General features: G+C 45.1%; 1 protein-coding gene and 1 long non-coding RNA gene across 9 annotated transcripts in view; one reads left to right on the top strand and one right to left on the bottom strand.

The window, feature by feature from the left end:
* Positions 1-27,619, bottom strand: TNFSF8 (TNF superfamily member 8). The gene is made up of 4 exons (XM_079926016.1): positions 27,169-27,619; positions 17,244-17,286; positions 5,343-5,414; positions 1-3,872 (listed from the first exon to the last, which is right to left on the bottom strand). Exons 1-4 carry the CDS (start codon positions 27,361-27,363, stop codon positions 3,478-3,480), a joined length of 705 nt encoding a protein of 234 aa, XP_079782142.1. The 5' UTR covers positions 27,364-27,619; the 3' UTR covers positions 1-3,477.
* The window catches only part of LOC307188624, a 301,789-nt gene that overhangs the window by 197,852 nt on the left and 76,040 nt on the right, over positions 1-27,897 (top strand). The gene's annotated exons all lie outside the window — the stretch shown is intronic.

Genomic DNA, 27,897 nt, shown 5'->3' on the forward strand with positions numbered 1-27,897 from the left:
CTTAACGTTACATGAAAAATTTCAAGTCACAAATGTTAGGTAAAGTATGATATTTATTGGAAATTTAAAAAACACAAAATTGTACTGTATATTCTTATGGGACAAGAAATATGAAATTATGTAAATGAAGGGGACATGAAAACTCCCAGGTAGTTGTTACCTCTGGGGAGGGCATAGGGAAATGGTGGGAGGGGTGAGACTTCAGCTCTCTCTGTATTATTTTATTTTTTAAAAGAAGCAGAACCAAATACAGCAAAATATTGATAGTTATTAAATACACTGATGAGGCATGGGAGAAATATTACTTTCTGCTCTTTTCATAATTAAAAATAAATACAAGAGTATATAAATTTTGCAATGTCCAGAGCAAGAATCAGGTTTCTTCCCGGGACCCCAGGTTAAGCAGATGACCTATACAACAATTATTAGGGGAAAGCATATACACACATGTACACATATGTGTATAATATACATATATGTACATGCATATACACATACCTACTTATCCACACATATATACATATATATACATACACACATATATGCATAACCTCAAATTAAGACAAGCTTTTAATATTTTTATTGCAAAATATTGTCCTTATCATATATTTCTTCAGTTTCTGAGAGAGACAACTTTGACATCGTGGGACCCTAACATTTTTCTGTGATTTGACCATGTACAAAATCTACAGACCACCTGATGATCCCAGATTGTTTTGAGAGGTGCAGGGAGAAACAGAAGAATCCCTGAAGGTTGGGGCCTACTGCAGTGCAGGGCTGGAAAGATGTGATCTGAGGGGTTACAGGAAGGCTACAGTGGGGACCAGTATGGCCTGCTGGGGAGTAATGGCATGAGGAGTCTGGGCTCAAATCCCCACTCAGGTCCCAGCCACATGCGAGGATTTTAGTCTCTGTCCCATATTGGGCTTCCGTTCAAACACTGGCTCAGCTGATCTCTCAGCATCTTTCCAGAGATGACACTGACTGACTTCTGTATCGTCTTAACTTAAGGGCTTTGTCCCCCAGTGCCAGGACAATCGGTGGTATTCCAGGGATTCTGGAAGCCTCCCTTGTTTGGTGAATGCTGCCCAGTTTCCCTCAGCACTTCCTTGCTTTAGTGCCTGTTCATATCAACCCTCCTGGAGGTGCTGGGCCCTCCTCTGAGCCAACCTTTGTGTGATAGCGGGATTCTGAGAAGGAACCGGACAGGGAAGTCCCAGGAGACATTGGTGTGTGATGGAGAAAAGGGGTGAAGAAAGTCACCAAGTATAGAGGAAGCCCTATGAATTTTCCCAAAGGCAGAAATACATTTACACTCATTATTTTTCATCAACTCACCCATCACCCTCTTGTCCAAGTTCTACGAGTAAACTGTGTGTGTGTGTGTGTGTGTGTGTGTGTGTGTGTGTGTGTGTGTGTGTGTGTGTGTGTGTGTGTGTGTGTGTGTGTGTGTTGGGGGTGGGAGAGGGCAGAATCAGTGAGCTCCAGATGAGTTTTTACCAAAGAGGCATATGTTTCAGGTAACCTGGGTTCCCAGTTAGAAAAATGATTCGTTTTACTTGTGTAGATGGTGTCATTTGCTCACAGCATTTCCAGGGGGTGCGTAACCCTTGGGGAGTGACAGAATTTCATTTTAAACTTCCTAGGCTGTGCTCTCCCTGTGGGTTATCCCTACCTTGGGTTATTAATGATTATTCTCTTATACTTTTTTGTCGTGCTGCTGGATTCCTTTAAATTCTGTGCCCCCTTGTGTCTTCAGATGTTGACTTTCAGGGCATTGCTTGACAGAGACTGAGATTAGGAACCCCTCACGAGGTGACAGTCAGGTACCTCTGCTCAGAGGAGGGTTGCTGAAAAACGAAAATGGAAACTTTCTCAAGTTAGAATACGAGACGGTAGAAAACTTGCTTAGGTTACACGTGCTTAGGTTGCAGATATCTTTTCAAGAGCGCGTGAGTTGGTTTAAGCAGGATTCATTTGTCCTACAGAGTTAGGGTATAAATGCCAGGTGCCCCCTTATTCTGTGGCTTCGGGTCCTCAAAGCCTGTCTGCTTTTACCACATACCACTTGGCTTGATGAATTCAACACTTCTTCCAGTGCCCGCTCCTCCCAAAGAATCTACTCACAGAAAGTGTTAAAGAGAAGTGTAGACTTTACTGAATATTTCATAGTGGAGACCTAGGAAGGGGTCGACGTAACACCCTGCTCAGCAAATTGCTTAAATCTTTCCCTTAGCCGTTTTTGTTCTCCCAAGTCCCTCTCATCCGTACCACCACTGCTGGGTTTTTTTTTTTTTTTTTTTCTGTAAATCATTTCTAGTCTTTCTCTGACAAACTTTCCTGAGTTCCTACTCGTTTCTCTCTCCTGCTAATTGAGAAAAATGTAAATTTTGCTCCATTCTTTTGCACAGCAGTTAAGGGTCCCTTTTCCTTCGGAAGCATAACCTCACGGGCTTATATTTCAAGTCAGTGGTCCTTCCCTCAAACAAACAAGGTGCTCCTTCGAAGACGGACAAATGTAAATGTGGGTTGAAATGTCGTGCCTAATGTCAGGAGAGGAGGTGGCCGCTGCTCAGAAGTCCTTCTCACCATTTTCAGAGTCATCACTGTCTATCATCAATGCTGTGGGGCCTTAAAAGCCCTCCGAGAGTATCTGAAGCAGGAAAGAGTTCATGTGGGCGATGGCAGCAGCTCTTCTCTGAGCAAATGACTGATCACCTGGACTGAGCGCTTGCCGAATTCACAGCACTTTCCTGACAGGAAACAAAAGCTGTCTGTTGGTGACTTATTGTCAGTCTTAACTGCAATGGAGTCAAGCCTGGTCAGGTGGTTTTCCAAATACCCAGAAGGCATTAGATTCCGGATGGTCAGTTTTACACACTTTAGATCCTACTGTTCACACCATTTGTCAAGGTGCCCTGAACCTTGTGCCCAAATCCTGACTCTGCTGGGGTGACACGCAGCCAGATACTGCTAGTACCATCGGTTTTCTGCCAGTGCGGGGAACTTGCCTTTGGTCGGGGGCTTCGAGAACATTGCCTGGAATCTTAGTTCACAGGTCTGTGATGAGGGAGCCTGATCTTCTGGGATGGAAGAGGCTTTGGAGAGATTCAAACTCAGCCCCTTGATTTTTCTGACGTGGAATCTGAGTTCCAGGGAGGGGAAAGGACTAGCTCAGGTCATACAGTGAGTTAGTGATCGGGCTGGGCCTAAACCCATCCCTTCTGATGCCCGTGTGTGGCTTTGCCTACCACACCACATTGCGTCCCTGCCTTCTATCTGGAAGATACTTCACTCAAAACTCTCTTTTTAACCCAGAGTTGTATCTTCCCAGGAAACAGAAGGAGAAGTGTACTATTTAATTCCCTTTGTGGTTTCAGTCTTGGCCTAAACTGTTCTTTTTTCCCCAAGTATCTGGAAGGATGAAGTGCTGTATGGTAGAGAGTTGCTTTCTTCCTGAAGGCCGGGAGGGATGGTTCAGTCTGAACTACTGTATAAGAAGATGGACAACACATTCTCAAGAGGAAAGGTGTTTGTATCCACATACTGGAATTTATCCACCTTGACTGATATGGTGGCGTTGACCTGGAGGTGCTCCAGCAAGAACTGAGAGAGGTTCTGGTATATGTTTTTGGTTTGCACTCCAGACTCACACACTGTCACCAGTGTCTGTTTTTTGACATCTCTGTTGATGAGAAGCTCCAGCTTCAGGTCGACAGAATGTTCTGGGCATTTCACAAGAAATTGCAGTTGGCAAATGATGAAGTACCAACCTGGGAACTGGATCACCAGATTCCCATCCTGATATCTGACTCCATGGGTAATGCCATCTTTGTTCCAAGACAACTTGGTTTTGTTTATATGCTTTGACACTGGAAAGAGAAGGACAAAAGAACCTCAGAATTATTAGGTAAATTTCAGATGCGGATTGGAAAATTTGAAGTCTTTATTCAAGGTTCCCCATTCAAGTCCTGTGTTTTCTATAATATTGACTGCTGGTTCAACCACCTGGAATATCTTCCATGTTACTCCTAGGCATTACTGAGTATTCAAGGTACAGGTACAAAACCACCCCCTGCCTTTTCTCTAATGCATAAAGCTGGAGGGTCAGAACACACACAGTATTAGACCTTTACCTCCTACGGAACTGTTTCCCATTTAATCATTGTATCATTCTGTTATTATTATAATTATTATTTTTCCCTTTTCAGACTATTAGCTCCTGGACTGTATTCCCCATAAGTTCTGGACTATCATGGACATTTAATCAACCGATCAAGGAATCTTTGATCAATGGGGGACTGCTATTTGGTAGGCATTGCACAAAGTATCAGAGAAAAAAACATTCAACTTTGTTCAATTAGTAAACAGTTTAGGCATCACGAGGTCCAGGAGAATCTCAATTTGTTAACTTTCACATTAAGATACGTCCCTTAACATTGTCTGAATTTTTAAATGTCTTCCTCTCTTTAAAAGGCCAGACAGACATAATTTTGTAGACCCCTCAAGTGCACATTGAGGGCCTCTTCCCAGCTGGGTTTTATAGAAAAGCAAAGAATTAGCAGACCCTCTAAGCTGACAAGTTGGCATCGGAAGCCAAGTCTCTGAGTCTTAACAAGTGAAAATCGGCACTGATTTGTCAGGTTGTCTTTCAGAATTGGGAAGCTGGCGTGTTCATTTTAATTGCTTCCCTTTAAACCTCGTTGCAATTCAGCTGAAGAATGAGAACTGAGCTGACTGCAAAATTGAATTTTTTTAAATGAGCAGAATGGCTATTTCAGAGAATCTCGGCCATCTCCTCTGTACCTCATCTCTTCCAGTGTAAGTGCCTCTTATTATTTCATCTATAAGGGGCCTCTCTCCCGAAGCATGCTGCAATATGCAAATAGACCCTGTGCGAACATGGCCATTAAGCTGTCAATCTGGGCACAGGGCAATTTTGTGGCTCCCTTATGAATAACTTGATAGAGGCAGAGGTTAGGAGCCTGCTTCCCGTGCCTGAGGAAAAGTACTGCACACTTGGCCTGCAGCCCCTAGATGGATGAGTAACGAGGGGTGGTGAGGTGAGGTACAAATGCCCTCACAGGCCAGGGACGCAAACTTGAGACAGTGAATGAGGCTGAGGAAGTGGGAACCTTGTAGCTTTCGAGAGTAATGCCCTCCCTTCGCCCCCTAAAGCATTTAAATTCAAATTATAAAAAAATATCATGCAGGCTAAACAAAATCCACATGCAGGTCACATATGGCCGTGGGCTTCTACTTGTGACCTCTGGCTTAGAAATTTCAGAAAGGCCACAGGAAGTGGCCCTCATGTGGTTGGGTTCCTGGATGCGGTTACTGACCTTGGAGGTAGGCCCATGACTTCTTGAATGCAGCCCTTTCCAGGATACATGAGATGTCCTCTGAACAATTCCCTAAAAATAAGGAGATCCCGTGTTAAATGCCTCTCTCTGCCCCGGGAACTGGAGCTGCCAGATCTTTCTCCGTGACCCTTTGATGGAGACGATGACTATTCTGTTTCCATTTGGGGGACAAAAGGAAACCTGTTTATTTCTCATTTTGCTGTCAAGTACCTTACAAGGTTTTTAAAAACGTGATTGCTCCCACTTGGGCTTTTACAAAAGGCTGTGGAAGTTGGGGGGAGGAAACAGACAGGGCCTGAGTTCCTGTATGTACCAGCTGCATTCTTGTTGCTTTATGTACGCCACCTCACTTGATCTTTGCAACAACTCCATGAGAGAGGTATTATTATGTCCCTTTGAGAGGTGGAAAAAAGCGTGTGGACCAGACAGATGAAGTACATTGTCCTACGTCAGTCAGTCAGCCAGGCAGTGGTAGTCAGAACACTAAGGCTGGGAGTAATTATTGCCACCCTTCCTTTAAGAGTGCACTAGTTGAAATATACATATTTCAGCTAATCTGATTCTCAGAATAACCCTGAAAGGCTAATCCTGGACAGTGTTGAGAGCTGGCCACTGCTCCAAGGTCATGCAAGTTGGTGGAAACCCTTAGATCCACCCCCATGTCTATATGATTCCAGAGAATCAGGTTTCTTCCTCAGGGCCATGTTGCTAGACAAAGGAGATAAACACATCTTGGTGCTCAGTTTTAAGAGGATAGAGGATCAAAGAGATCTAAGCAGGGAGCCTGCTATTTGGAGCGTCCTTGGCAAGGAAAAGAGACAATGTTTATGCCATTGTGGAATTTAAGAAATAAAAATATTTTAAATATATTCACTGGTGATGGCAGCTCAGCTTCTTATTATAGTAACTATTTCGTATGCAAAGAACCAAGTTATACATTTCCTTCAAAGACTCATGAATTCAGCTTATTCTGGGCAAATCTTTTCTTCTCTTTGGGTCTTGGTTTCCCTAATCTGTAAAACTGGGAGATCTAAGACCTGACACTGACATCTTTTTGACGGTGTCACCAGAGATGATCGCTCATTCCATCCATCAGAGACCAGGCAGCCATTCAGTCGAAGTGGCCACACCCTAGCAGGCTCGTTCACTGGATCTTCTAGTAGAGCATATGTTGGGCTCACCATCCTCCCCATTGCCTTCTCTGTCCAGACCTGAGAAGGTCCCTCCTGGCCTTCCTTAAAGCGGGGTGGGGTCCTTGGAGTGGTGGAAAGCTAAGTGAGGAGTCCCCTCTGCTGTCTGAACAAGCTCACTGCTAGAGGCACCCCCAGCAGAAGCAGGGGACAGTTTTCATCCTTTTCTTCCCTCAAGGCATGAAGAGCTTCTGGTCCGAAGGTGTCTCAGCTGAGGAGGGCTGGTAGGCCAGCTGCCGTTCTTCTGATCCCATCTCTCACGCATCCTCCAACTAGCGTTCTTGTCCTGCCTGCAGCCCACGCTCTCGGGGTGTGTCCAGCCACATTCACAACAGCGAGGCGATGACAGCTGCCCATTCTTTTTTTTTTTTTTTGGCCATGAGGTGCGGCTTTCGGGATCTCAGTTCCCTGACCAGAGATTGAACCTGGGTCATGGCAGTGAGAGCCCGGAATCCTAACCACTAGGCCACCAGGGAACTCTCGAGGGCTGTTCATCCTTAAATGTGCTCTGACTACTGGTAGGGAGTCCCCCTGGCCCAGCCTTCTCTTTTTGGTACGTGGAACATCAAGTCAAAAGGAATCACAGAGAGGCACGTCTGGCTGCATCTCTTCTCTGCTTGGAACCCCTTTCTGACACTACTGTGACTGCAGGATCAGGGCCAAGCTCCTCCACATGGCATTCATTTTCCCTTGTGTTCTAATCGCTACGGAATTCTGCGGTCTCATCCCTCACTTTCCCTCTTTCCCTGTACTCTCCTGTACTTGTCCCAATAGTAGTAGTAGTAGTAGTAGTAGTAGTGCTAGTAATAATAATAATAATAATAATAGCTAATACACATCGACCGAGGGCTGTTTCCTTGGCACTGTGCCAAGCACGTTACATGCATTATTTTACTTAATTCTCACAATCATCCCACGAGAAAGGTACTCTAATGACCTCTCTCTTGTATATAAGGAAACAGAGGCTTTAAAAAGTTCACATTCGCACAGCTAGTCAGTGGTGGAGTGGAGAGTCAAACCCAGGCTATCTGACTCTAATGCCTGAGTGGATTTTTGACCATTTTACTGAAGGTTGGGGCCTTGGGGTGCCCCCAAACACACCATGTTGGTTTTCCATTGCACTTGGAATTCCCCTCTTCACTGATAAGCTATTCCTTGTGTAAAGCACAGCCTCTGGGAACCCCTCCGTCTGTTGGTGTTTACCTCCGTCTGTTTGGTATTCTTTGACCCCTCCGTCTGTTTGGTATTTACCTCCTCTGTTAGATGGTGAATCCTCAGGGCAGAGGCTGCTGTTTAACTATCCCCACTGCCAGCTCAGAAGCTGCTCTGCAAATGTTGAATTGGATCATCTAGTGTGTCTCTCTTACTCCCCTCTGTGGGTGTCAGCTAAGCTCTCAAGGCTTGAGTGGGATGAATGCAGAGTCTTGGCCTGCTTTCCCTTCTGGGCTGGAATAGCACCTGGCCTCAGTCTACCATTGGTTCTGCAGGTTAGGTTAGATTAAACGGGAGGTTAAGATTCAAGCCCTTGGCGGAAGCCAGCACATCGCACCAGGAACAGGCTCTACTCCGTGGCTGAAGACCCCCTCACACCATGTCACTTGTGGTGGCATCTGTCAGGTGAGCTTCTGTAAATGGGTGTCTGTAGAAGTACAAGCCTGGGGTTGGGTTGACTCTCACACATGCATGTTCTTGTTTTTTTATTTCCCCTTTGGTCTTTGCATGTTTGCTGGGTTGACCTCAGTTGTAATTCTGAGAAACCCAAGGATGGAAAAAAAAAAACACCTTATTTTGAAGCATTTGCATTTCCTGAAGTCAAATGCCATGGCGTATCTTAGTTTTTCTTTAAGAATCTTTTAGATGTTTCAAGAGAGAGGGAAAACAGAGGCAACTCCCTTGAAGAATGACATCGCTAGAGCCGGCTCAATGAAGGGGCTGGGAAACCAGGACACCGGAGGAGCTCTTGGTGGAATGGGGCCGCTGAACTTGGAGAGGAGTCCAGGGGAGGGCACACTGGTGGCCTTTCGCAGCTGCCGAGGCTGTTAGGAGGGCCAGAGCTGAGGGGGCCCGGCTCTCTGGGGCCCAAACACGAAGGCTCCGTGAACGTTTAAGGAGGTGATGCACTCAGCTAATGGTTAACACCACTCCTGTTCCCATTTCTCAGATGAGGCAGTGGGAAGACATTCATTAAGGACACACAACTCACACTGTAAGTCACAGTGCTGGCAGCTCCAATATTTGACCAGTTAGTGCTGTTCAAAGTTGTGTTGGACTGATGTGAGGGTCGGGAGGCTCTTGTCAAGACCTAGATGAATGTCTCAGGGGTCATTAGTCATGTGGCTTGAGGCTTCTCATCACCCTGTGAATCCATGCTCTGACTTTCTTTTTTGGTTATGAGACAGGAATCCTATAGTATTCCTGGAATTTTGAATTTGGGGAACATTGGGAGCAAAACACACCCGTTTCATTCACTTCCCAACCAGATTTGCTGTCTCGAGGGGTTTAGTTTGAAGAAGTAAACACTAGCGTGGGGAAATGAGAACAATCTGCAAATCATGGCAGAGTAGATGGCCTGGGAGTTAGAATCTAGGAATTGTCCCTCTCTGGGCTGTCATGTCCCTAGCTAGATGAAGAGCAGTATGAATCTGATGATCTAGAAGGGCCCTTCTAGCTGATTGTAGCAGGCTGTGTAGACCCAGCTTTACACCACCAGGCTTGCTGTGGGGACCAAAAGTCAGTCCCAGCTCCAACTGTCTGTCTTTTGAGGCATGTTGCTCTACCCCAGCTAGGAATCTGTCTTCACATAGTAAGATTTCCAGGTAGCTGTATCAGTAGAACAGAGCATTTTAGGTCTGGGGACAATCGAAGTTATGAAGAGCCTTGTTCTGTTAGCGGTTTCCATGGCTCATAGAAATGGAAGTTCCCTGAGAACTCATCTGGTCCAGGCTTGGTAACTATGTAACACGTGTGTTCCTCAATGTTACCCCCCACCCAGCAGACTTGTCCTAGGTCACCCCATGAGTCAGTGACAGAGGCAGGGCCAAAACCCAGGACTCCGTGCTTCTGTGGGGCATTCCATCTTTTGGACAACCCAAGTACTCTGTGAATAATTCTGAGGACCAAGGCCTTCAGATGGGCAAGATTTGTAAGCGTTCTCCCAAGCTTTGGCCTCCTCTAGGGGGATCATGGAACTTTCTTGGGCTTTTTTTTGGAAGCCTGGGGAGAAATATGTGCCAATGAAACCATCCTGGACAGGCGCACGTAAGACAGAGATAGGGAGAGAGATGTTGCCTAAGGTGATTGAAAGGGTCATGTTCTAGAGGTCAGAATAATGGCAACCTGAAGATGGGAACACACCTTGAGATCTCAAAACATTAGACCCAAGAGGACCATTAGATGCCAAGTTAACCAAGACCCTAGATTTATGAGTGGGGAGACTGAACCCAGAGGGACTGAAGGTCTGGCTCAAGACCCCACCGTAGGCTAGTGGCAGAGCTGGGTTCAGAGCACAGAGTTCCTGACTCCTAGTCCAGGGCTCAGTCCCATTTTTCAGTCTTTCCATGTAGCAGGAAGGGTTAAATGTAGGAAGAAGTGGGTTTGTGGCCACCATACACGCTGGACTGAAAACTGATGAGACAGCTGGTGGTGCTGGGAAAACAAGCACAAATGAGCCTTCTGGGCTCCCTCTTCCTGGGAGAATGGCAGCAGGTGACTTCAGGCGGGTGTGCTGAACACTGCCAAGTTGTAAGTCAGGGGCAATCAGAGCTCCATTAAGATACAGCAATGCCCAAGGGGGCAAGACAAACCACACTTATCATTCCAGCCAGAAAGTATGTGGTCTGAGTGCCAGGCACCTTCCAGGTTGATACCAGGGCAAAACAAACACAGTGCATCTCAAAGAGAGCACTTGGGTTCTGGTCAAGGCTTTTAACTTCAGACCTGTCACTTTCCCTTACTGACCCTCAATGACTGCATCTGTGAAGTGGGGATGGTAACAACCCAAATGTATATGGATGTTGCAAAGATGCAATGAGATTATGGATATCAAGTGGCCGGCACAGCACATGGTAGCCCCTTCCTCCCCCACTCCTCTTTCCCTAGTTGTTACAGTGGCACAGTTTAGCAGTGCTGCTTAGCTGATGAAGTGATCTGGCTGATGAAATGCTCATTAAACCAGAGCTCATGGCATTATCTGATGGATTGAAGTTTCTCAGTTATGTACATAAGTGTTTGAAGCCATCTGATGCTCCCAGGGAAGTGTGAATAATCCTCCTCCCATCTGCTGAAAATATTTTAATGCTTCCAAGAAAGAGAGGAATCATCCTCATGACTCTGCGTCTACCATGTCCTGGCTTCTTAGTTCCTCCCTTTGGCGGAATATCTAGGAGAGTCCCAACAGTGACATCTAGGGGAGAGTCCGCTATCAGTCGAATTCAGAATCAAAATGAATCCTTAACCTAAGGGTCATTTCAGCTGTTTTCTCAATGCCACCAGGCCAGCTAGTAACAGAGAAACTCCAGGATGCGCTATTTGTTAAACAAAGGACAACTAGGTGACCCTGGATTTACAAACAGCATTTGGGGAATAGCCATTACGGCATGCTCAGCGTTAAGCACATAGAAAGCCACCAGTAAGTACAAATTGGGATCAAGCTGAAATTCATTTGAATCCCTTGAAGGTTACTTAGGATTTTGAGGTCTTTTTTTTTTTTTTTTTTTTTTTAGCCACATGGCAAGGCTTGATAAAACTATCAAGTCAGATAGTTTTACCTTACATACTGCAACAGGTCAGGATTGAAAAGACTCCAAGGGAATTCCCTGGCGGTCCAGTGGTTAGGATTCTGTGCTTTCACTGCTGTGGGCCCCGGTTCGATCCCTGGTCAGGGAACTAAGATGCTGTGTGCCTCACAGTGAGGCCAAAAAAAAACCCAAAAGACAGGTTAAGAGTGGGCTTTAAGTGAATGGGTTTAAAGTGAATGGAGAAGCCAATAAGCTCTTTGAGGCCTGTGACTATCTGAAAAGCAGTTACCCCATGAGCAGGGGTATCCCCACTTACTGTGGAAAAATAAACTACAACAACTTGTAGACTGGGCAATCTAGATCCAGATCAGTCCACCTGATGGAAGTGAGGTCTCTGCTGTTTTTCAGTCTTTCTAGGGGAGGAGGCTGCTGCTTCTCTACCTGCCTCTTCTGCTGCCAGGGCAGCATCCTGGTGCGGCTGCAGCCATCCAGATCCCAGGTGTGTGACACCAGGGCTAGCGGGGCATTGGTGAGTAGCTAGCTCCTTGGTTTAGTTTCACTGCCTTCGATGGGCAGCTTGTATCATTTCCCTGGGGGTGGGTTCACTGGTTACAACTAGAGAGCTAACTTACTTGATCTCTTTTAATGCTCACATTTTCTTTTTAGCGGGGAAACGGGGAGAAAGGTAGCTTGCCAAGCCATGCACAAATTACAAATTGTTAGAATGGTGACATGGTCAAAGAATCCTAAGATATTTGATTCCTGGAATGTTATATTCAGAGCAAAATCCATGCTAGGTCAGGACAGCTGGCTTGCCCACCTCATGCCTGATATTTTCAAAAACAGGAAACTCCAGTCCCTGGGAGTTCAAGTCATAGGACTGGAGTCTAGGTATTCCGAAGTTCAACCCAATTCTCTGCCTTTTGTACCTCATCCCCAGCTGGAGACTGAATTCAGGCTGAGGGTGGGGAATGCAAGAAGGGGTACAGGACCACTTCATGTGGTCTGTCCACTGTTCCCACTTCCTCAGGGCCTCCAGGGAACCTTGGGATATTAGGGGCCATGTGACATTCACAGGAAAGACAAACTCTTCTAACTGGCAGGCTGTGGGGAGGAAGGAATCATCCCAGGTCTCATGACTCCTGGGGCTTGAATTTGGCCTCTAGATCCCCTGCCGTGGGCCCTTCATGCCCCCTACCACCTCACCTCTTGTGCAAACCCACGTGTGTGGTTGTGCTAGTGGCCCTGTCTGTCTCAAAGCTCGACAGCAGAGAGCATACTTCAGTGCCAAGAAGAAAGACAGCTGCAGGAGCAGGTGCTCAGGAAGTGGCAGAGAGCCTTGGAAGGATTCCTAGCCTTGGAGGACTGGTAGGGGCACCGGAAGGAAGCACAGTTGTGTTGTACTCAGCATCTGACCATACAATCCTGGTTCGGCAAAAGGGCTCCAAGGCGGTCAGCCTGCCTTCTGAGGTCTCCCCACTCCATGCTAGCTGTGCAGTCTTAGGCAAGTCAAGTCGGTAAACCTCTCTGTGCTCTAGTTTCCCTACTTATAAATAATAAGGGGCTACTGATTATCCCCCGGACTTGTTGTGAGACTGTACGCGTGAATCACGAAGCACTCAGCTCAGTGCGTGGCACGGAGTGAGTGACCCATCAGTGTTTATTATTTTCACTTCACCAGATCCTCACACATACCTAGTAAGGGAATAAGAGAAAAACTGACTTACAGGTTGTCTACAGAATTCCTCCAGTACAGCTAAGAATTGATATTTTGTTGTTGGGAAGTTAGGAAGGCCTGGGGCTGAGACCAAGGTGACCAAAATTATTTTGCAGTAAAAGCAGTAGAATTTGAGTTTCTGCAGAGTTTGTGAGGGGAAGTGAAGGCGTGGTGAAAATGGGAAGAAGGAGAGCATGGCCACAGGGCTGAACCCCAGGGAGCAGTGCAGTCCCTCCAGAAGGCCCTGGTGGCTGGGGCGCAGAAGCCTCACGAGCACAGAGGGGTCTGCAACTCAAGTCTGCCTCATCCTCCATGATGGAAGGCACTGCCCCGCCGCCTTCTCCACGTACCCTAAATGCTACTGTCAGCTTTGCTACACACAGCTGCGGGTGCTTCTGGAACTCTGGGGACCTCAGGCATGGGGGCTGTGTTCCAGGGTTTGGGGAAGTAAGGCACATACACGAGCATAGGTGAGAGTCAAAACGCTGTGGAGGCAGGAGACTGGAACAAGAAGTGACGAGAAGCAGTACAAGCCTCCCTCGCCCAGCCCGCCTGGACTCTTGTTGTGTCCAGAGGACTCATGCTCGACCATGTGGCAGACAAGGGTCGTATCTGCTGTCCCATTTCACCCTCGTAGTATCTCTGTGCAGGAGTCCTTCATGGCTGCATTTGCCAGAGAAGAGGAGAAGCGTGTGGGAAAATGTTCTCCTCCCATTGCCCTTCCTACCCTTAGTCCCGGCTGGGCCCCCGCATGGGCCACTGAGTCCTAGGCACGATGGAGTGTGTGTGAGGTAGCAGTCTGCCAGTGACAAGTCTCCTGGTTGGGAGCGGGAAGCTTGTGTTGAGACTCAGACATCTTTTCATTACAAAAAAAGGCTTGGCTTTCGGTGGTTTCCCTGCAGCTAAGTGTCATCCTGTGTTACATTACTTTAGTGTACGGACATGGCCCTGTTTTCCAGCCTCTGGGCTGCTGCTGGCTTCCTGCTGATGGTGGGCAGTTTCCATCAGTTGGTGGCAGAGGTCTCCCTGGGAAGCGTCTGGCTTCTGCTCTTCTCCAGCCCCGTGACAAACCACATGCTGACCCCTGGGGCTTCCTCCCTGGAGTTTCTGGGGGACGATGCCTCTCTGCCTGGAATGTCTTGCAATGGCTTTTCAAAAGGGAGTTTGCTGTTTCTGCCTGTTTAAGAGGGGTTTGTTGGGGGAGAAGGCTGTGTATGCAGACTTCCTCAAGGCTATTAGGAATAATCTTTTTAGACTTCTCTATATTTCCATAATGAATGAAAGATTGGAGTATCATAAAGCATCAAAGTTGGAAGGGCCCTTCCAGTTCATTCAGTACATTGTTGTTATGTTATAGACGAGACCCAAAGAGGAGGAAAGACTTGCCCAGAGAAGCACAGCCTGCTGGTGTGAAGGTCAGTTCTGGAGCCCAGGCCTTGCTCCAAGGTAGTGTTCTTTCCACCTCACCCTGCTACTGTGTCTGTAGTTTGCCAAGTTAAGAGAAGTGGAAACTTGCATTAAAAGCAGGAGAAAGCTAGGGACCACGCACAGTAGGTCACTGACATTTTATGGCTGAAGCATGTCATGTGGGGGCTAGAGAGGAGCCCTGGATTCTGATCCGTGCTCTGCCATCCACTCCCTAGATGACCTTGGGCAAGTCACCTTGATTCCCTGGGCCTCAGCTCATTATCTGCAAAATGGGACTATTAATCCCCGTGTTGTTTGCTTACAGGTTGGAGGCTAATATAAATCCAGGGGAGGTGTGGGAAGGTCTTTAACGAAAGTTTCATGGCCCTGGTGAGAATTATTAGCATTTTCTACCTGGTTGCAGAAACATTGAATTGTAAACTGCAGTCAGTTTTGGATTAGTTTGTGTTCTGATATCTACAGTGATGGCCCATTTAAGAAGCGATCTGGTAACTGATCTAGTCCACAGCTTCCAAAACTTTGAATTTTATGGACCAAAATAATTACTCCAAAATGTAAATTCAGTTACCAGTATACAATGGGCAGCTTATTATTTTGCCTTGTGACCATTCAAACAAACAAACAAAATAACTCTGACTAAAAGCAAACCAACTTAATTCCCATCTATATCAGCTTCATGTTGTAAAAGAAAGGACATTTTAATACCAGAAAACTGTAGAGGACTTCCCTGGTGGCTCAGTGATTAAGAATCCGCCTGCCAGTGCAGGGGACACGGGTTCAAGCCCTGGTCCGGGAAGATCCCACATGCCGCGGAGCAACTAAGCCCATGCGCCACAACTACTGAGCCTGTGCTCTAGAGCCTGTGAGCCACAACTACTGAGCCCACGTGCCACAACTACTGAAGCCTGCATGCCTAGAGCCCATCCTCCTCAACAAGAGAAGCCACCGCAATGAGAAGCCTGCGCACCACAACGAAGAGTAGACCCTGCTCGCCGCAACTAGAGGAAGCCCACGTGCAGCAACGAAGACCCAACACAGCCAAAAATAAAAAAAAACTGTGGAAAAGGAGGTGCTCTCAGAGGAAAGCATAGTTGGCCATGGGAAAAGGGGGATCAGGTTAGAACCTCTGTAGTTGGTGACCTACAATGGAAGTGCAGAAACTGAGACCCAGAATGGCTGAGGTCGTGTTGCCTGATCAAAATTGTCCTTGTCACTGGGGTCATGTTCTCCCTAAAGATCATCTCCCCGTCTTGAAAAATGAAGTTCTCGTCAAAACTTGGAAAATCTGGATGGATGTGGAACAGTGGGACTGGGGAAGGGAAAATGACATTTACTCAGTGTGTTTGGTTTCTTGCAAGCTTCCGTGTTCTGAATCCAAAGCCGGTACTGTTTCCATGATGAGGGGCAGCACACCCTGGTCTGTGGGTGAGATCCGGACCACCGCCTCATTCTGCGCATGAAGTCTTGTGGGCCCGCAGCCATGCCTGCTCATTTGCTGCTTCTGCACCACGGCAGTGGAGCGGACTCGCCACAGGGACTCTTATGGCCTGCAAAGCCTAGAATGTTTACTCTCTGGCCCTTTACAGAAAAAATTTGCTTACTTCTGCATTATGCCATCTCCTTTTTACCTCAATGTGACTGTCTACAGAGGCATTGTGGGAACTGAGGTCACATGCTAAGTAATTCCAGCCAAAGTTAAGCTATTGTTGACAAAGCTGTATTTACTAGTCTGCCTTGAAAGATCCAGAATGCTGCTCCTTTTAGGGGATTTTGCCCTTACTTTCTAAGTCTCTGGATGACAAATAGCAGGAGAAGCATGACTACGGGTGTCCTGAAGGAAACTCCAAGTGTGGTGGCTGCTGCTGTGAGAAGCTGTGTCCAGACACTTACGTCCTCTGGCCCCAAGCATGACCGGGTGTCTCTATCCAGGTGCCTATAATGACCCACTCTTTCTCTTTTACTTTTTTTTCTCTGAGCTGTCTGGTGATCCAGTTGCTAGTTAGGTTCTGAGGGTTACAGGACTGAGATGGGGCTAAAGATTTTGGGTTGAAGGAACACTGGATTAGAGATGAGGACATCTGGGTTCTAGGTTTGACTTCATATGACTCTGAACAAGACCCTTCACTTGGTCTTACTTTTCCTCTTCTGTGCAATGAAAACGTTCATCAGATGATCCCAAAGTTTTTCATTTTCCATGTTAACCTAACTCTGCATATCACCAGTCTGGGGCTAGTAGAGACAATGCATTAATTAGTGACTTCAGTGATAGGAAATATGAGGGGTGGGGAGGTCTGTTTCACAAGCCCTCAGCTTCATTATGCATTTTGTCTGTTACCAGTTATTTAATGATTACTATGTGTTGGTCACCGTGCCAAGCAATATCTGGAAGAGATCTGACAGCTTCTCCAATACCTTCATGAGGTGGGTATGATTAGTCCTATTTCACAGATGAGGACCTGAGTTTCTCAGGTGGGGTGTAGAGCCTAGATTCATACCCACATTGCCTGACTCCAGATTTTAAGCTCTTAACACAACGCTGCCTCGTGTTCCTCTCTGTGTCCGTGTGACAGCCTATGCCAGAGGTACAGTTTTCACTAGTGGGAGAGTTGAGGGCTGGTGGGAGAACTTGTGGGGAGGTGAGTGCAGCTCAGAGGCTGCTCGGATGAATGGAGAAGCATCAGCTCTGCCCTGACGGCCCCCCTCCGCCCACTCTCCTGTTGGACACTATCGTGATGTTTCTGGTTGGTAACCATCTGTGATGTGATATGGATGCGTCCCTGCACATTTATTCCCAATTCCAAAGTCTTACCTCCTTTAAGGTGGAATTTGCCCGGCGGGTTGGGAATGGAGTCCTGGAAGAGAAGAAAGAGGGAAAAAAAAAAAAGCAGCATGAGAATGTCATCAGATTGAAACAGCTATTCCTTTTCTTTTCCATTTTGGTTGTCCTCAAAGTATTATGCAATTTAGAATTCATGTTCCATCTGACTCTTAGATTTAAAAAAAATTCATTCACTGACTTAGTTTACAGTGGGCTTTCTCATCCATTTGCTTTACAACCTGCTTATCAGAAACACAACTGGAGGATTGCTGTCCTCATTTCACATGTGAGGAACGGGGGGCCGAGAGGTAAAGTTTATGGCAGTTCAGGGACTAGAATCTGCAACTCAACTTTCAGTCCAGAGCTTTTTGTTTTCACCACCACATGTGTTATTTTTTCCTACTTTGATTAACATAAGAGCAAACAAGTGTATTATATAAATATATGTGGGGTTTTTTTTTCTATGTTTGATTCAGCAAACAGTGAAAGTATGTTGTAAACATACCTAGGAAGGTACATTTCTATTTTTCCTGTGGTTGGAAATACTGAATTAATAGAACGTTTACGTGCCAAGCATTGCGAAGATACCAAAAATAATTAAATTGGGTCCCTGCTCTCATGGATTTATTACAAGTTTATATTTGACTATAACATCTAAATACTTATAAATATATAACATAAAAAGCATAAATGTATATTATTTATTTTAATAGTCACATGTTTTATGTTATTCTATAATAAGCGTAAATATATGCATAAATATTTACATAGTTAAGTAAGAGGTTGATAGCAGATACTCTGATAGCGGATTGTCTTCTGAAGGAGGGCCTCCAGGCTGGGGAGTGGAGGGGATGAAAGGAGGTCTTACTCAGGTGCTCTGAGCAACAGAAGCAGGTGGGCATAGTTTTTCACCCCTAGTTCTTCAGAGACTAGCTTCCTCCCCGGTCTCCCCCCAATTTCTCCCCACCTCAGCCATTAGAGACACCCCTCTGTTGTCCTGCCAATAAGGAATGAAGTGTCTTATTTATCTTTTGACCTCTCCTGGTCAGGATCTCCTATAGTGCATTGGATTGAAATATTAATAAAGACCTAGAGGAATGTGAGCATTTACAAGGATGAAAACAACTTCCCAACTTCTAACGGAGCAAGAAGTGTGCAGCTTCCCACACCTTATTTTCTTAGTGTCCTGTATGAACACCTAGGACCATCTGGAGTCCTCTCTTTATTCTACCGTCGCTCTAGGGGCTCTGTCCTTTGCCTTCCATTGCCAGCTCTCCTGATCAGTGACTCTCTTCTCCAGCCCAGATGTGTGGCAGTGGGTCCGAGGGAGGCTCCTGAGGCAGAGCCCCGGCAGAGCACTGATGTGGAGATGGAAGTCAGTATAGATTTGGGAGCTTCAGCTTATCAGGGAGAAGAAGTGAACTTGGCTCGGAAGGTCCTTTCCTCCCTGCTCTAACAGCCTATGATTTTGTTGCTTTAGTTGAAAGCTCTTAACCTAATTAACAATGCTGTACACTTGTGGTCTCTCAGTTGCACATGTAGTTCAAAGGAGAACCTGATGTCACAAAATTCCCCTCCCGGTTGCCTCTGTGAGACAACAAACAGCATTTCATAATTTATAATAAACACCTAGTTTACTGCCAAGCATGTCCGTCGATTAGAGTGATGTGCAAATACGTGAAGAAGAACATCTACGTTTAAATGTGGTGCTAAGACCGTTGAATTCATTGGCTGCCCAGGAACATGTCCAGGGACAGTGAGAGACTGCCAGAGCGGCAGTCCCCGCGGAGCCATCGCAGCGGCCACTGGCAGTTGGGAAATACCAGAGAATCATACATTCAGCACATGTTGAATTGGGCACCTGGTATGTGCCAGGCTCTAAGTTAGTCATTGGAAGACATCCTGTGGATTTTATGGCTCGATCATTAAAGCAGTCATTTAAGATATACAAGTAAATATCTAATTAGAATCGCAAGTTGCGGCAAGAGCTGCCAGGAGAGAGGCAGAGTTTTTCAAAATAGAACGTCTTGAACTTTAGCATGTGTATGAATCACTTGGGGAGCTCATTAAAATGCAAGTGCTGATTCAGCACGTGTGGGTGGAGCCTGAGAGTCTATTTCTGACAAGCTCCCAGGTGACATCGGTGCTCCTGGCCCACAGGACACAATTTGAGTAGAAAGGTTGTAAGAGATAATATCTGGAAGGAGATCTAATTTACATGGGGGGTTGGGGGTACAGGGGGAGTCTCTGCCATTTGAGGGCTTTCTGGTTTTCTAGCTTCAGACAGGAGGATGTCAGAAACAAAGCTTCATAGTACAGGAAAGAATCCTTTTGCTTGAACCTTCACCCAGGACCCATGACATCCAAGACAGAAGTGTGACTATTCCTATCTTGAAGAGCTCCTGGGATGAGGACAGGTCTCCATAGCTTCCCTTGGCTACCCATGGTAGATGAGATCAGAGAATCAGGGCCAGTGGGGAACCAAGACATCCTTTAGTCCATCAAGCTAAGTTTCACAGGCAAGGAGACTGAGACACTCATGAGTCAGTGGAATCCCAGATCCCAGACTGAAATTCTCCAGTGCTCTTTCCCTGGCTCTATGCCCCAGGAGAGATGCTGTCTTCAGAAGCCAAGGATAGAAAAGCTCATTCTTCCCCGGCCCCCCGGCCCTTAGTAGTCCTTGTTTTTGGAGGTGCAGAAGTAGGGTATGAAGAGATGACGACTTAAATTTTGCTGAGGACCCTTTCTGTGCTATGCTCAGTGCTGTTCATCTATCTATTCCTCTTTAGTGAGGTACCTCCCAGTCTTAGAATTCTTTCCCATACCTAGCCTGGGGATCCGGGTCTTGGCTGGGGAAATGTGAACTACCTTGCTTAGCAACTTGGCTTTGTGGTAAACAGTACATAGGCTAGACATAGACACAAGCAAATGGACCCTCCCAAGTTGGCATTCTCGGCTCCATTGAGTAGCTCAGGAAACTTCATCTCCGAGGTTACCAACCAGGTACATTTCATTAAGTGTACTTCTCTCTCTCTCTTTTTTCCCCAGAATCTGTGTGTCTAATGGGTATCCTCAACAATGTTTCTGTGTGTGGAGGGAGGAGCTGTCACATTTAACTTGTTTGTTTCCAGGTGGAATGGCCTGTTCCAATCATCTTCCCTGCCTAGGAGTCTGTTTTCCCATTTCCTTTCATCACTGTGATTACAGGGCTAATAATGCTTCCCTCCGCTGGGTTGTTGTGGACATAATAAGATATTATACATAGAGTGTTAGCAAGTACTTGAAAACTGTAGTTATTTTGGTTACTCCTAATGAGGTGCTTAATTTGCCTCAATACCTTGAAAGTCTTATTTCTTTTTTGCAGAGCAAAGTATCACAGGGCATTTCAGTTCACCCCTATATTTTATCTGGGCTGAAAAGCAGGGGAGTCAGCTCTCAAATTTACTTTGAAAAAAGATACCCTCTCTGATGGAAAGTGGCCAAAAGGAACTAATATTTGGAATATGCCAGGTGGCCTCCCATCTTGTAAGGTGGGCCATGGAGACCTTTGCCAGGAATGCCTCTCTTATTTTCCAGTGAACGTGATTAAGCACTCAATGAGGGTGCTTAATCCTTGGGGGCTATATGCTTTACATGCATTATCTTATTTGATCTTTACCCCAAGAGTTAGTGATTGACTAAGACTTAGAGAAGTGACTTAATGATTATAGAAGGTCCCATAGATGGTGAATAGCAAGGAAAGTGTTCAAACTCTGGCGTGTTGACTTGGAAGGCAATGCTCTTCAATGCCAAGCCACGTTGCCTCTCTAGGGTAGGGCAGGATGAAGCTGGCGCAGGAAATTCTCCTGAGACTCCATGAGAAAGTGGTTGGAGGTCATAGAAAATTTTCCTTGACAGCCTTTGTTTTGGTAATGTTAGTGAAAGTGGTCATTGGAATACAGTGGCTTAAAGCAGTGCTTCTCCCCCTGGGGAATCTAGTTAAAATGCTAATTCTGATTCTGTAGGTGTGAGATGGGCCCTTAGGTTTTGCATTTCTAATGAGCTTCCAGATGATTCTTGTGCTGCTGGGCCAGGGTCCACACTTTGAAAAACAAGGGCTTAAAGACGTTACTCAGCCTGGAGGGGTGGGATAGGGTGGGTGGGAGGGAGGGAGACGCAACAGGGAAGACATATGGGAACATATGTTTATGTATGACTGATTCACTTTGTTATAAAGCAGAAACTAACACACCATTGTAAAGCAATTATACTCCAATAAAGATGTTAAAAAAATTAAAAAAAAAAAAAAAAGACGTTACTCAACAGGCAATCAGGATACTGAGGCCTTCCTTCCCCGAGGAATGGGGAATGGCTTCTGGAGGCTGAGTGCGGAGCTGAGCTCATGCATGGGTGTAGGAAATCTTCCTAGTCTGTTGATAGGGTGGCTTCCTATCCTCTCATCTTCCTCTATCAATGCTTCTTGCCACCTAGCTCTAAGTCCTGCTGCTCCCCCGTGCAGTCTGGACTGACCTCTGTTCTGGCCCTGCAACTCCTGTCCTCACACTTGGGCTCGCCTTCTCCCAGGCTGTGCGTCTCCTCACTGTTGCCTCACCTGGAATGCCCGGCACCATCTCCACCTGCCACCATCCTTCCAATGGAGAGCTCTTCTCCATTGAAGAATGTCAGCTAATAAATGCACAAAGAATGATAGAATTAGGCAATTATCATTCTTCAACCCTCAGTACATTAGCTGACTCAGATGAGGGTCATCATCAAAGAATGCCAAAAATGTGAAGTGAAGGATATTGGTATGTCTTCAAAGTACTACCCCATAGATGACTTATTAATAAGAAAGAACAAAGTGTTCTACTAAAGAGATAGCCAGTGGTCTCCGCCTGAATCAAGGGACTAAACATTATTGCCAATGATGGGGCAACCTGACATATATGCCTCTAGCTCTGCTGCAGTAAGAAGTATATAACATCGCCTGTGTACTGTTCTTGCCAAAAATGTTTCATCTGAATATAATCATGAGTAAACACTAAGACAGTTCCAAATCGTAAGCTATTCTACAACAGAACTGACCCTTTGAAAAAGTCAATGCCGTGAAAAGCAACAAAGAGCAGAGGAGATTGTTAGATCTGTGCTTCTCAAACTTAACGTGTGTATAGATCACCAGGGACCTTATTAAAAAGCAGGTCTAGAATGGGGCTTGGCATTTCTAACAAGCTCCCAGGACCACCTTTTAAATAGTAACATTCTAGATTGGAACAGATAACCTGAGAGTGGATTCTGGGTCAACAAACAAAACAAGGCACAACAGCTGTAGAAGACATTTTTGACCAAGTGGAGGAAATTAAAATATGGACTACATATTATAATAAGGTGATGTTGCCAAATTAACATTAACTCTCTTGGCTATGATAATGGCACTGCGGTAAGTAGGAAATGGGTGCTGAAACATGCAGGTGAAAGGTCACACTATCTGAAACTTACTTTCACATATATAGAAAGAGCAGAAATACGGCAAAATATTAACACAGTGAATTTAGGTGAAAGGTTATATGGGTGTTTACCATTCCATTTTTCTGTAGGTTTAAAGTTTTTCAAAATAAAACTTTGGGCATAAGACATGATCCTTTTAATTCTTGGAGGAGGCTCAGCTTCCCTTCTAAGCTCTTCTGCAAAGCCTTCCCTCATCCCAAGCAGAAATTGTCTTCCTCTCCTCTGGTATGGCATTCAGTGCCATTCTGCCCCAAATTCAGTCTCTTGAGTGTTTGGGCCTCATTTCTCCAACTTAGAGATTCTCGGAGAAAAGGGTCCTGCCTTACCCACTTGGGTCCTTCCCTCACAGCCCAGCATAGGGCTTTCCCTGGAGAAGATTTTCAGTGGCCTTTTTTGGATTGATAAATTGAATGCATTGGAGAGAGTAACATGGGTAGAGAGAAGAATCACAGGGCATTTCAATTCTCCCCTATATTTTATTGGGCTGAAAAGCAAACCAGAAAACCTTACCACCATGACCACCGGTCACTACCCCTATACTCCACTCTTGGTGGGGAAGTAGAGTGGTATTGTAAGGATAAATTTTTTTAAAAAGGAATTTTCTTTGCTGATAAAGGGAAAGAAGGCAGCTGCTTTCTCTTCTTTCTAGAGGACATAATGAGCCCTTGCTAACCGTGTGGACTGTAAATGGATCTCTCTAGGGGTTGGATAAGTCCAGGCTCCTGGTTTGTGACAGAGATGTCTCTAAGATTGAAGACCTCGGAGCCACTTGAACTGTAAACACTTTTGGTGTCAACCTTGTAGCCTATATAAATCTGTATATAACCCTTTGTCTCTGGAGGAGATATGAGAAATTTTATTATTTTTCTTTTTTTGTTGTTTTTCATTCTTTGCTGTGTGAATTGTGTGAAATTTCATCCTGACACATATGCAGGTACTCTGTTGTGCTTACTCAGTAAGAAATCCATTTTCTGTCTTTCTCATGAAGATCTGTCTCTTTGTTGGTAGGACTTTTACTTCCTCAAGAGTAGTATATTGGTACAATCTCTTTGGAAGCTGATTTACATAATTTATAGAAATGAAAAACACATTATATTACCACCACTAGGAATTTGTCCCACAGATATACTTGCAGATGTGCACAGTGGGCAAAACTTCTAGAGGAAAACCTGAGTGTCCTTCACTAGGCGCGGTGAAATATGAAGTACAATAAAATGCTATGTGACTCTTCAAAAGAATGAGATGGACTTCCATGTGCTGGCATGGAAGGATCTCCAAGATACACTGTCAAGTCAATAAAGCAAGGTGCAAATTTATGAGTTTACTATAATGACCTGTGTATACTATATATTTGTAGAAGCAGAGATTTTTGGAAGGACATGGAAGAATCTGTTAATGGTCATTATCTCAGGGAAGAGGGATTGCTGGTTGGGTGGGGAGAGTGTGAGAGATTTCTATTTTTCTTTCTTTTCCCTTGTTTACTATTTACTTTTCTTAAACCACAAGAATAGAATATTTTAAATAAATATAATAGTTTAAAGGTAAATAAAATACAGCCACCACAGAGACTTAAGACATCAGTAGGCAATAAGTTCCATAAGTAACAGGAAAGCAGGGATTTTGTTGGCTTTGATCAAGGCTCTGTACCCATTACTTAGAACAATGTCCTGTACACAGCAGATGCTCAACAAGTATTTGAGGTTGAAACCTAATTCTTTCTTTGCCTCTGCCAAGGAATTTGGCCTTGGAGTTATTTGGTCTTCAAGCCAAATCTCAAGGCGATCTTTGTTGATTTTCCTACATGCCTTTCACTTTTCTTCTCCATCACTTTTCTCACACTGTTCCACTGGCCAGGGAAGCTCTCTCCTCTAATCTCCCTTCACCCATTTGAAACTGTGCACATTTCTCAAGCCAAACTGAAATGTCAATCTCCAGTGAAGTTTTTCTTAGCTCTGCCTGGGAAAATGTTCTGTCTCCTTAACTTGTGGTCTCATGGTAGCCCTATGTGCCTACCTTCCATCGCTTATTATATATTATGAGTTAAGCGTGTTTTAAATTTTGTCTGTGCATGTGCCTTTTCATTTAGAGCTGTGACCTCTTAGGCCAACAGAACCATTCTCATGGTTCTCACCCCTGCCCCGATCCACCCTCATAGCAGAGTGCTATGTGGCCACCAGTCCATTCCATTGTTAATAATTGGGATATGAGTTTAAGGTCCTTGGTTATCTCCCATTGACTTCTTTATCAGAAGTCCTGTTAGAGTCTCTTCATTTGTCTCTTCACTGTCATTTGTACCTGTCCTAAAGCCAGCCTGCATTCCCTCCTCCTGTAGGAAGCCTTTCCTGATAACTCAGGCTCAAGGGGATAACTCTCTCTTCTTAGCTCTTCTAACAGTTAATATCTGAACAAATTATCGGAAATGGTATGTGTAAAACACTTCACTTTTAATGTCGCAGTTCTTTTACGCAAGTAACTGACATTTCTCGGGCTAAGAAATCACAGTACACCAAAGCCAACAATCAGACTTTGAAGTGAATCTTTTCATATCCCAACGTGAGGCTAAGTCAAGGAGATGGATGCCAAGAAGATAGCGCTCCCAAGAGAAGAGCAGGAACAGAGTTTCTTAGTGCTTCTGTGGCTGGCTGTATCATCAAAGGGAATGGTGTCCTGATTAAATAATCAAGCAGTCTTTACCACTTTCTCAGGACGACTTAGGTCAAGCCCTGTCCCCTTTCTGTTCCTCATTTTCCACATTTACAAAAATGAGGGAGAAAGATCCACTCTCGTTCCTTCATGGAAAGAATCAGTTCATACAAAGGTTGGATTTGAATAAGGACCATTCTGGAGCTCTCTCTAGCTTTATATGTTACCACCACACCTTATACCCCCATCATCTCTTTCTCTTTTCCTTCCTTCCTTCCTTCCTTCGTTTCTTCCTTCCTTCCTTCCTTCCTTCCTTCCTTCCTTCCTTCCTTCCTTCCTTCCTTTTCTCTCTCTCTGTCTCATAGCAGTTCTAGCTGCAACCTTTAACTACAGAACTTTTCAAAGACCACTTTAATTTCTTTGCTTTGGCTGTTGCTATAAAATGTTACACCTCTGGTTTACTTCAGATTAGAATTATAGAAATTATAGAGCCTCTACAGAAAAAAAAAAAAAAGTGTCCTAGAATGTTTTCAAGAGTATTATTCCTAGTAGATGTAGATGAGCCCATTAAATGATGACCTTCATAAATTCTACAATCTAAATCTCAAATGCTAGCAATTCTATTTTCTTTCACTTTTGTGGAGATATGAGCCTCAAAGTTTCATTTAAATTTCCAAGCTTGATGACACTTGAGAAACAGATACCAAAGCCTGTTAAAGCCCTGTTCTTTTTAGCAATCAATAAGTTAAAGAGCGTTCAGCCTAAGACAACTGAAGGAAACCAGAACAAATTCTGCAGGATTATAACACCATACAAAATGGGAGCTTTGAAGGAATAATAGAAATGTACTTACTCTGGCAGGTTGGTGGGGGGTACAGTTCATAAACTATCAAAATTATTTCATTAAAAAAATTCATGAGCAATATATCCTATCAGTACAGTATTTTCTATAAAATACATGCTGGTGGATTCTCTGTAAACACCAATTTCCTAAAATATAAAGAAGCTTCCTCCTTCATCTCTTCTGGTTTCACAATAAATCTCACCATTTACTTCAAAAAAAGGTGAATTTCCTGAGACCCTTTGGCCTCACAGTGTGTACCCGTAATTGCTTGTAGTTTTAGAATTCTGAGCAGTCTCAAGGGAACAGATGTGAAAAACATCTCTAGGTTCTGCCTCTGTGCTTTATGTTTTTGTGGAAGAGCTAAGCTCTTCAAAGCAGTGGCTCAGGAGGAAGCTTTCAGTCTGTCTTGTGAGCTTTAACGCTGAAATGCCCAAGCTCTAAGAAGCCCTGGTCTTCTCTCTTGCCTCTTTCCCTTATAGACTTTGGCCTCTGAAACTTAGCTCCAGGTTAAAAAAAGCTCTTAGCATTGGATGAGGCCTCCGAAGTCTCAGGAACATTTAGACAGAGAATAGAGAACCTTGGAATCTGGTCTGAAGGCATTGAAGACTTGACACCAAGTTGTACAAATGTGTTACCAAGTTTCCTTATCACTTCCTTCCTTGATAGGAATGTTGCTCTGGCTCAGCAACATTTAACTATTAATTTCTCAAGGCTAAGAGCTCCTCTCCCTTCTTTTGGCTCCTGGGAGCCTGGAAAGTTTGGAGATGATGGCTCAACAAAATTTTCTCTCCAAAAGCCAAACTATTTGAGAGAGTTAAGTTCCCATTTCTTTGCTCCCTTTCTCTGCGTGATATAGGTTCTTTTTTAAGTTTATTTCCAAGTCTCTCTCTGGAGAAAACTGAACATAAATCAGAAAGGAAAGGCAAAGAAGAGAAGTCCACTTACCGTCTTCTGAACTACCAGCACCATAATGGTTGCCACAGCAAAGACGAGACACAGAGCCAGTGAGGCCGTGGTGAAATAGAAATAACTGCGGCTAGTGGTTCCCAAGTGGCTGGTGACGGAGCCTGCGGGCACATGCATGGCTGTGTCTTGAGAAGGGGCCAGTGGGTTGAGTGCTCGCTGCAGCCCTGCGTCCATTCTTATATAGTCTTCCCCACATCACACCTTATCTCTCCTCATCTGATTTGGTTCTGGGCCCGTCTCTGTTCCAAGAAGGATTCTCCCCCTGCATCCCGGATCATGTGACTTGGAAAAAAACCTTCACCGTCTGCCTCATGAAGAAATGCTTCTCTGGGGGCGGGAGGCGAAAGGCAGCAGCGCGGGTGGGGGAGAGGTTCATTTTTCATCGCCAGGGATTAATGTGAGTGAAGAGAAACTGTAGCTACAGAGAAGGTGGCTGATATCAGAGGGTGAGTAGGAAAATGACGGTTTCCCTACTCTGATGTGTACGCGTGTGTGTGTGTGCGTGTGTGTGTGTGTGTGCGTGCGCGCGCACAAAGCAACTTCTGTTTCAATCACACTCAGCCACAAAACGCCTTCCGGCCTGAGAAGCTGCGCGTTCTCTTTAGCAAGGCCTGTGGCTCAGAAGTCCTCATCAGAAAAATGTCTCTTTGCTGGGCCTTGGGGAGGCTGGATCCCTTGGACTGTGGTAGAATGACTTAAAAGGTTGAT

The sequence above is a fragment of the Stenella coeruleoalba genome (genome assembly GCF_951394435.1).
Source record: "Stenella coeruleoalba genome assembly, chromosome: 7".
In the NCBI taxonomy this organism is placed as follows: Eukaryota; Metazoa; Chordata; class Mammalia; order Artiodactyla; family Delphinidae; genus Stenella; species Stenella coeruleoalba.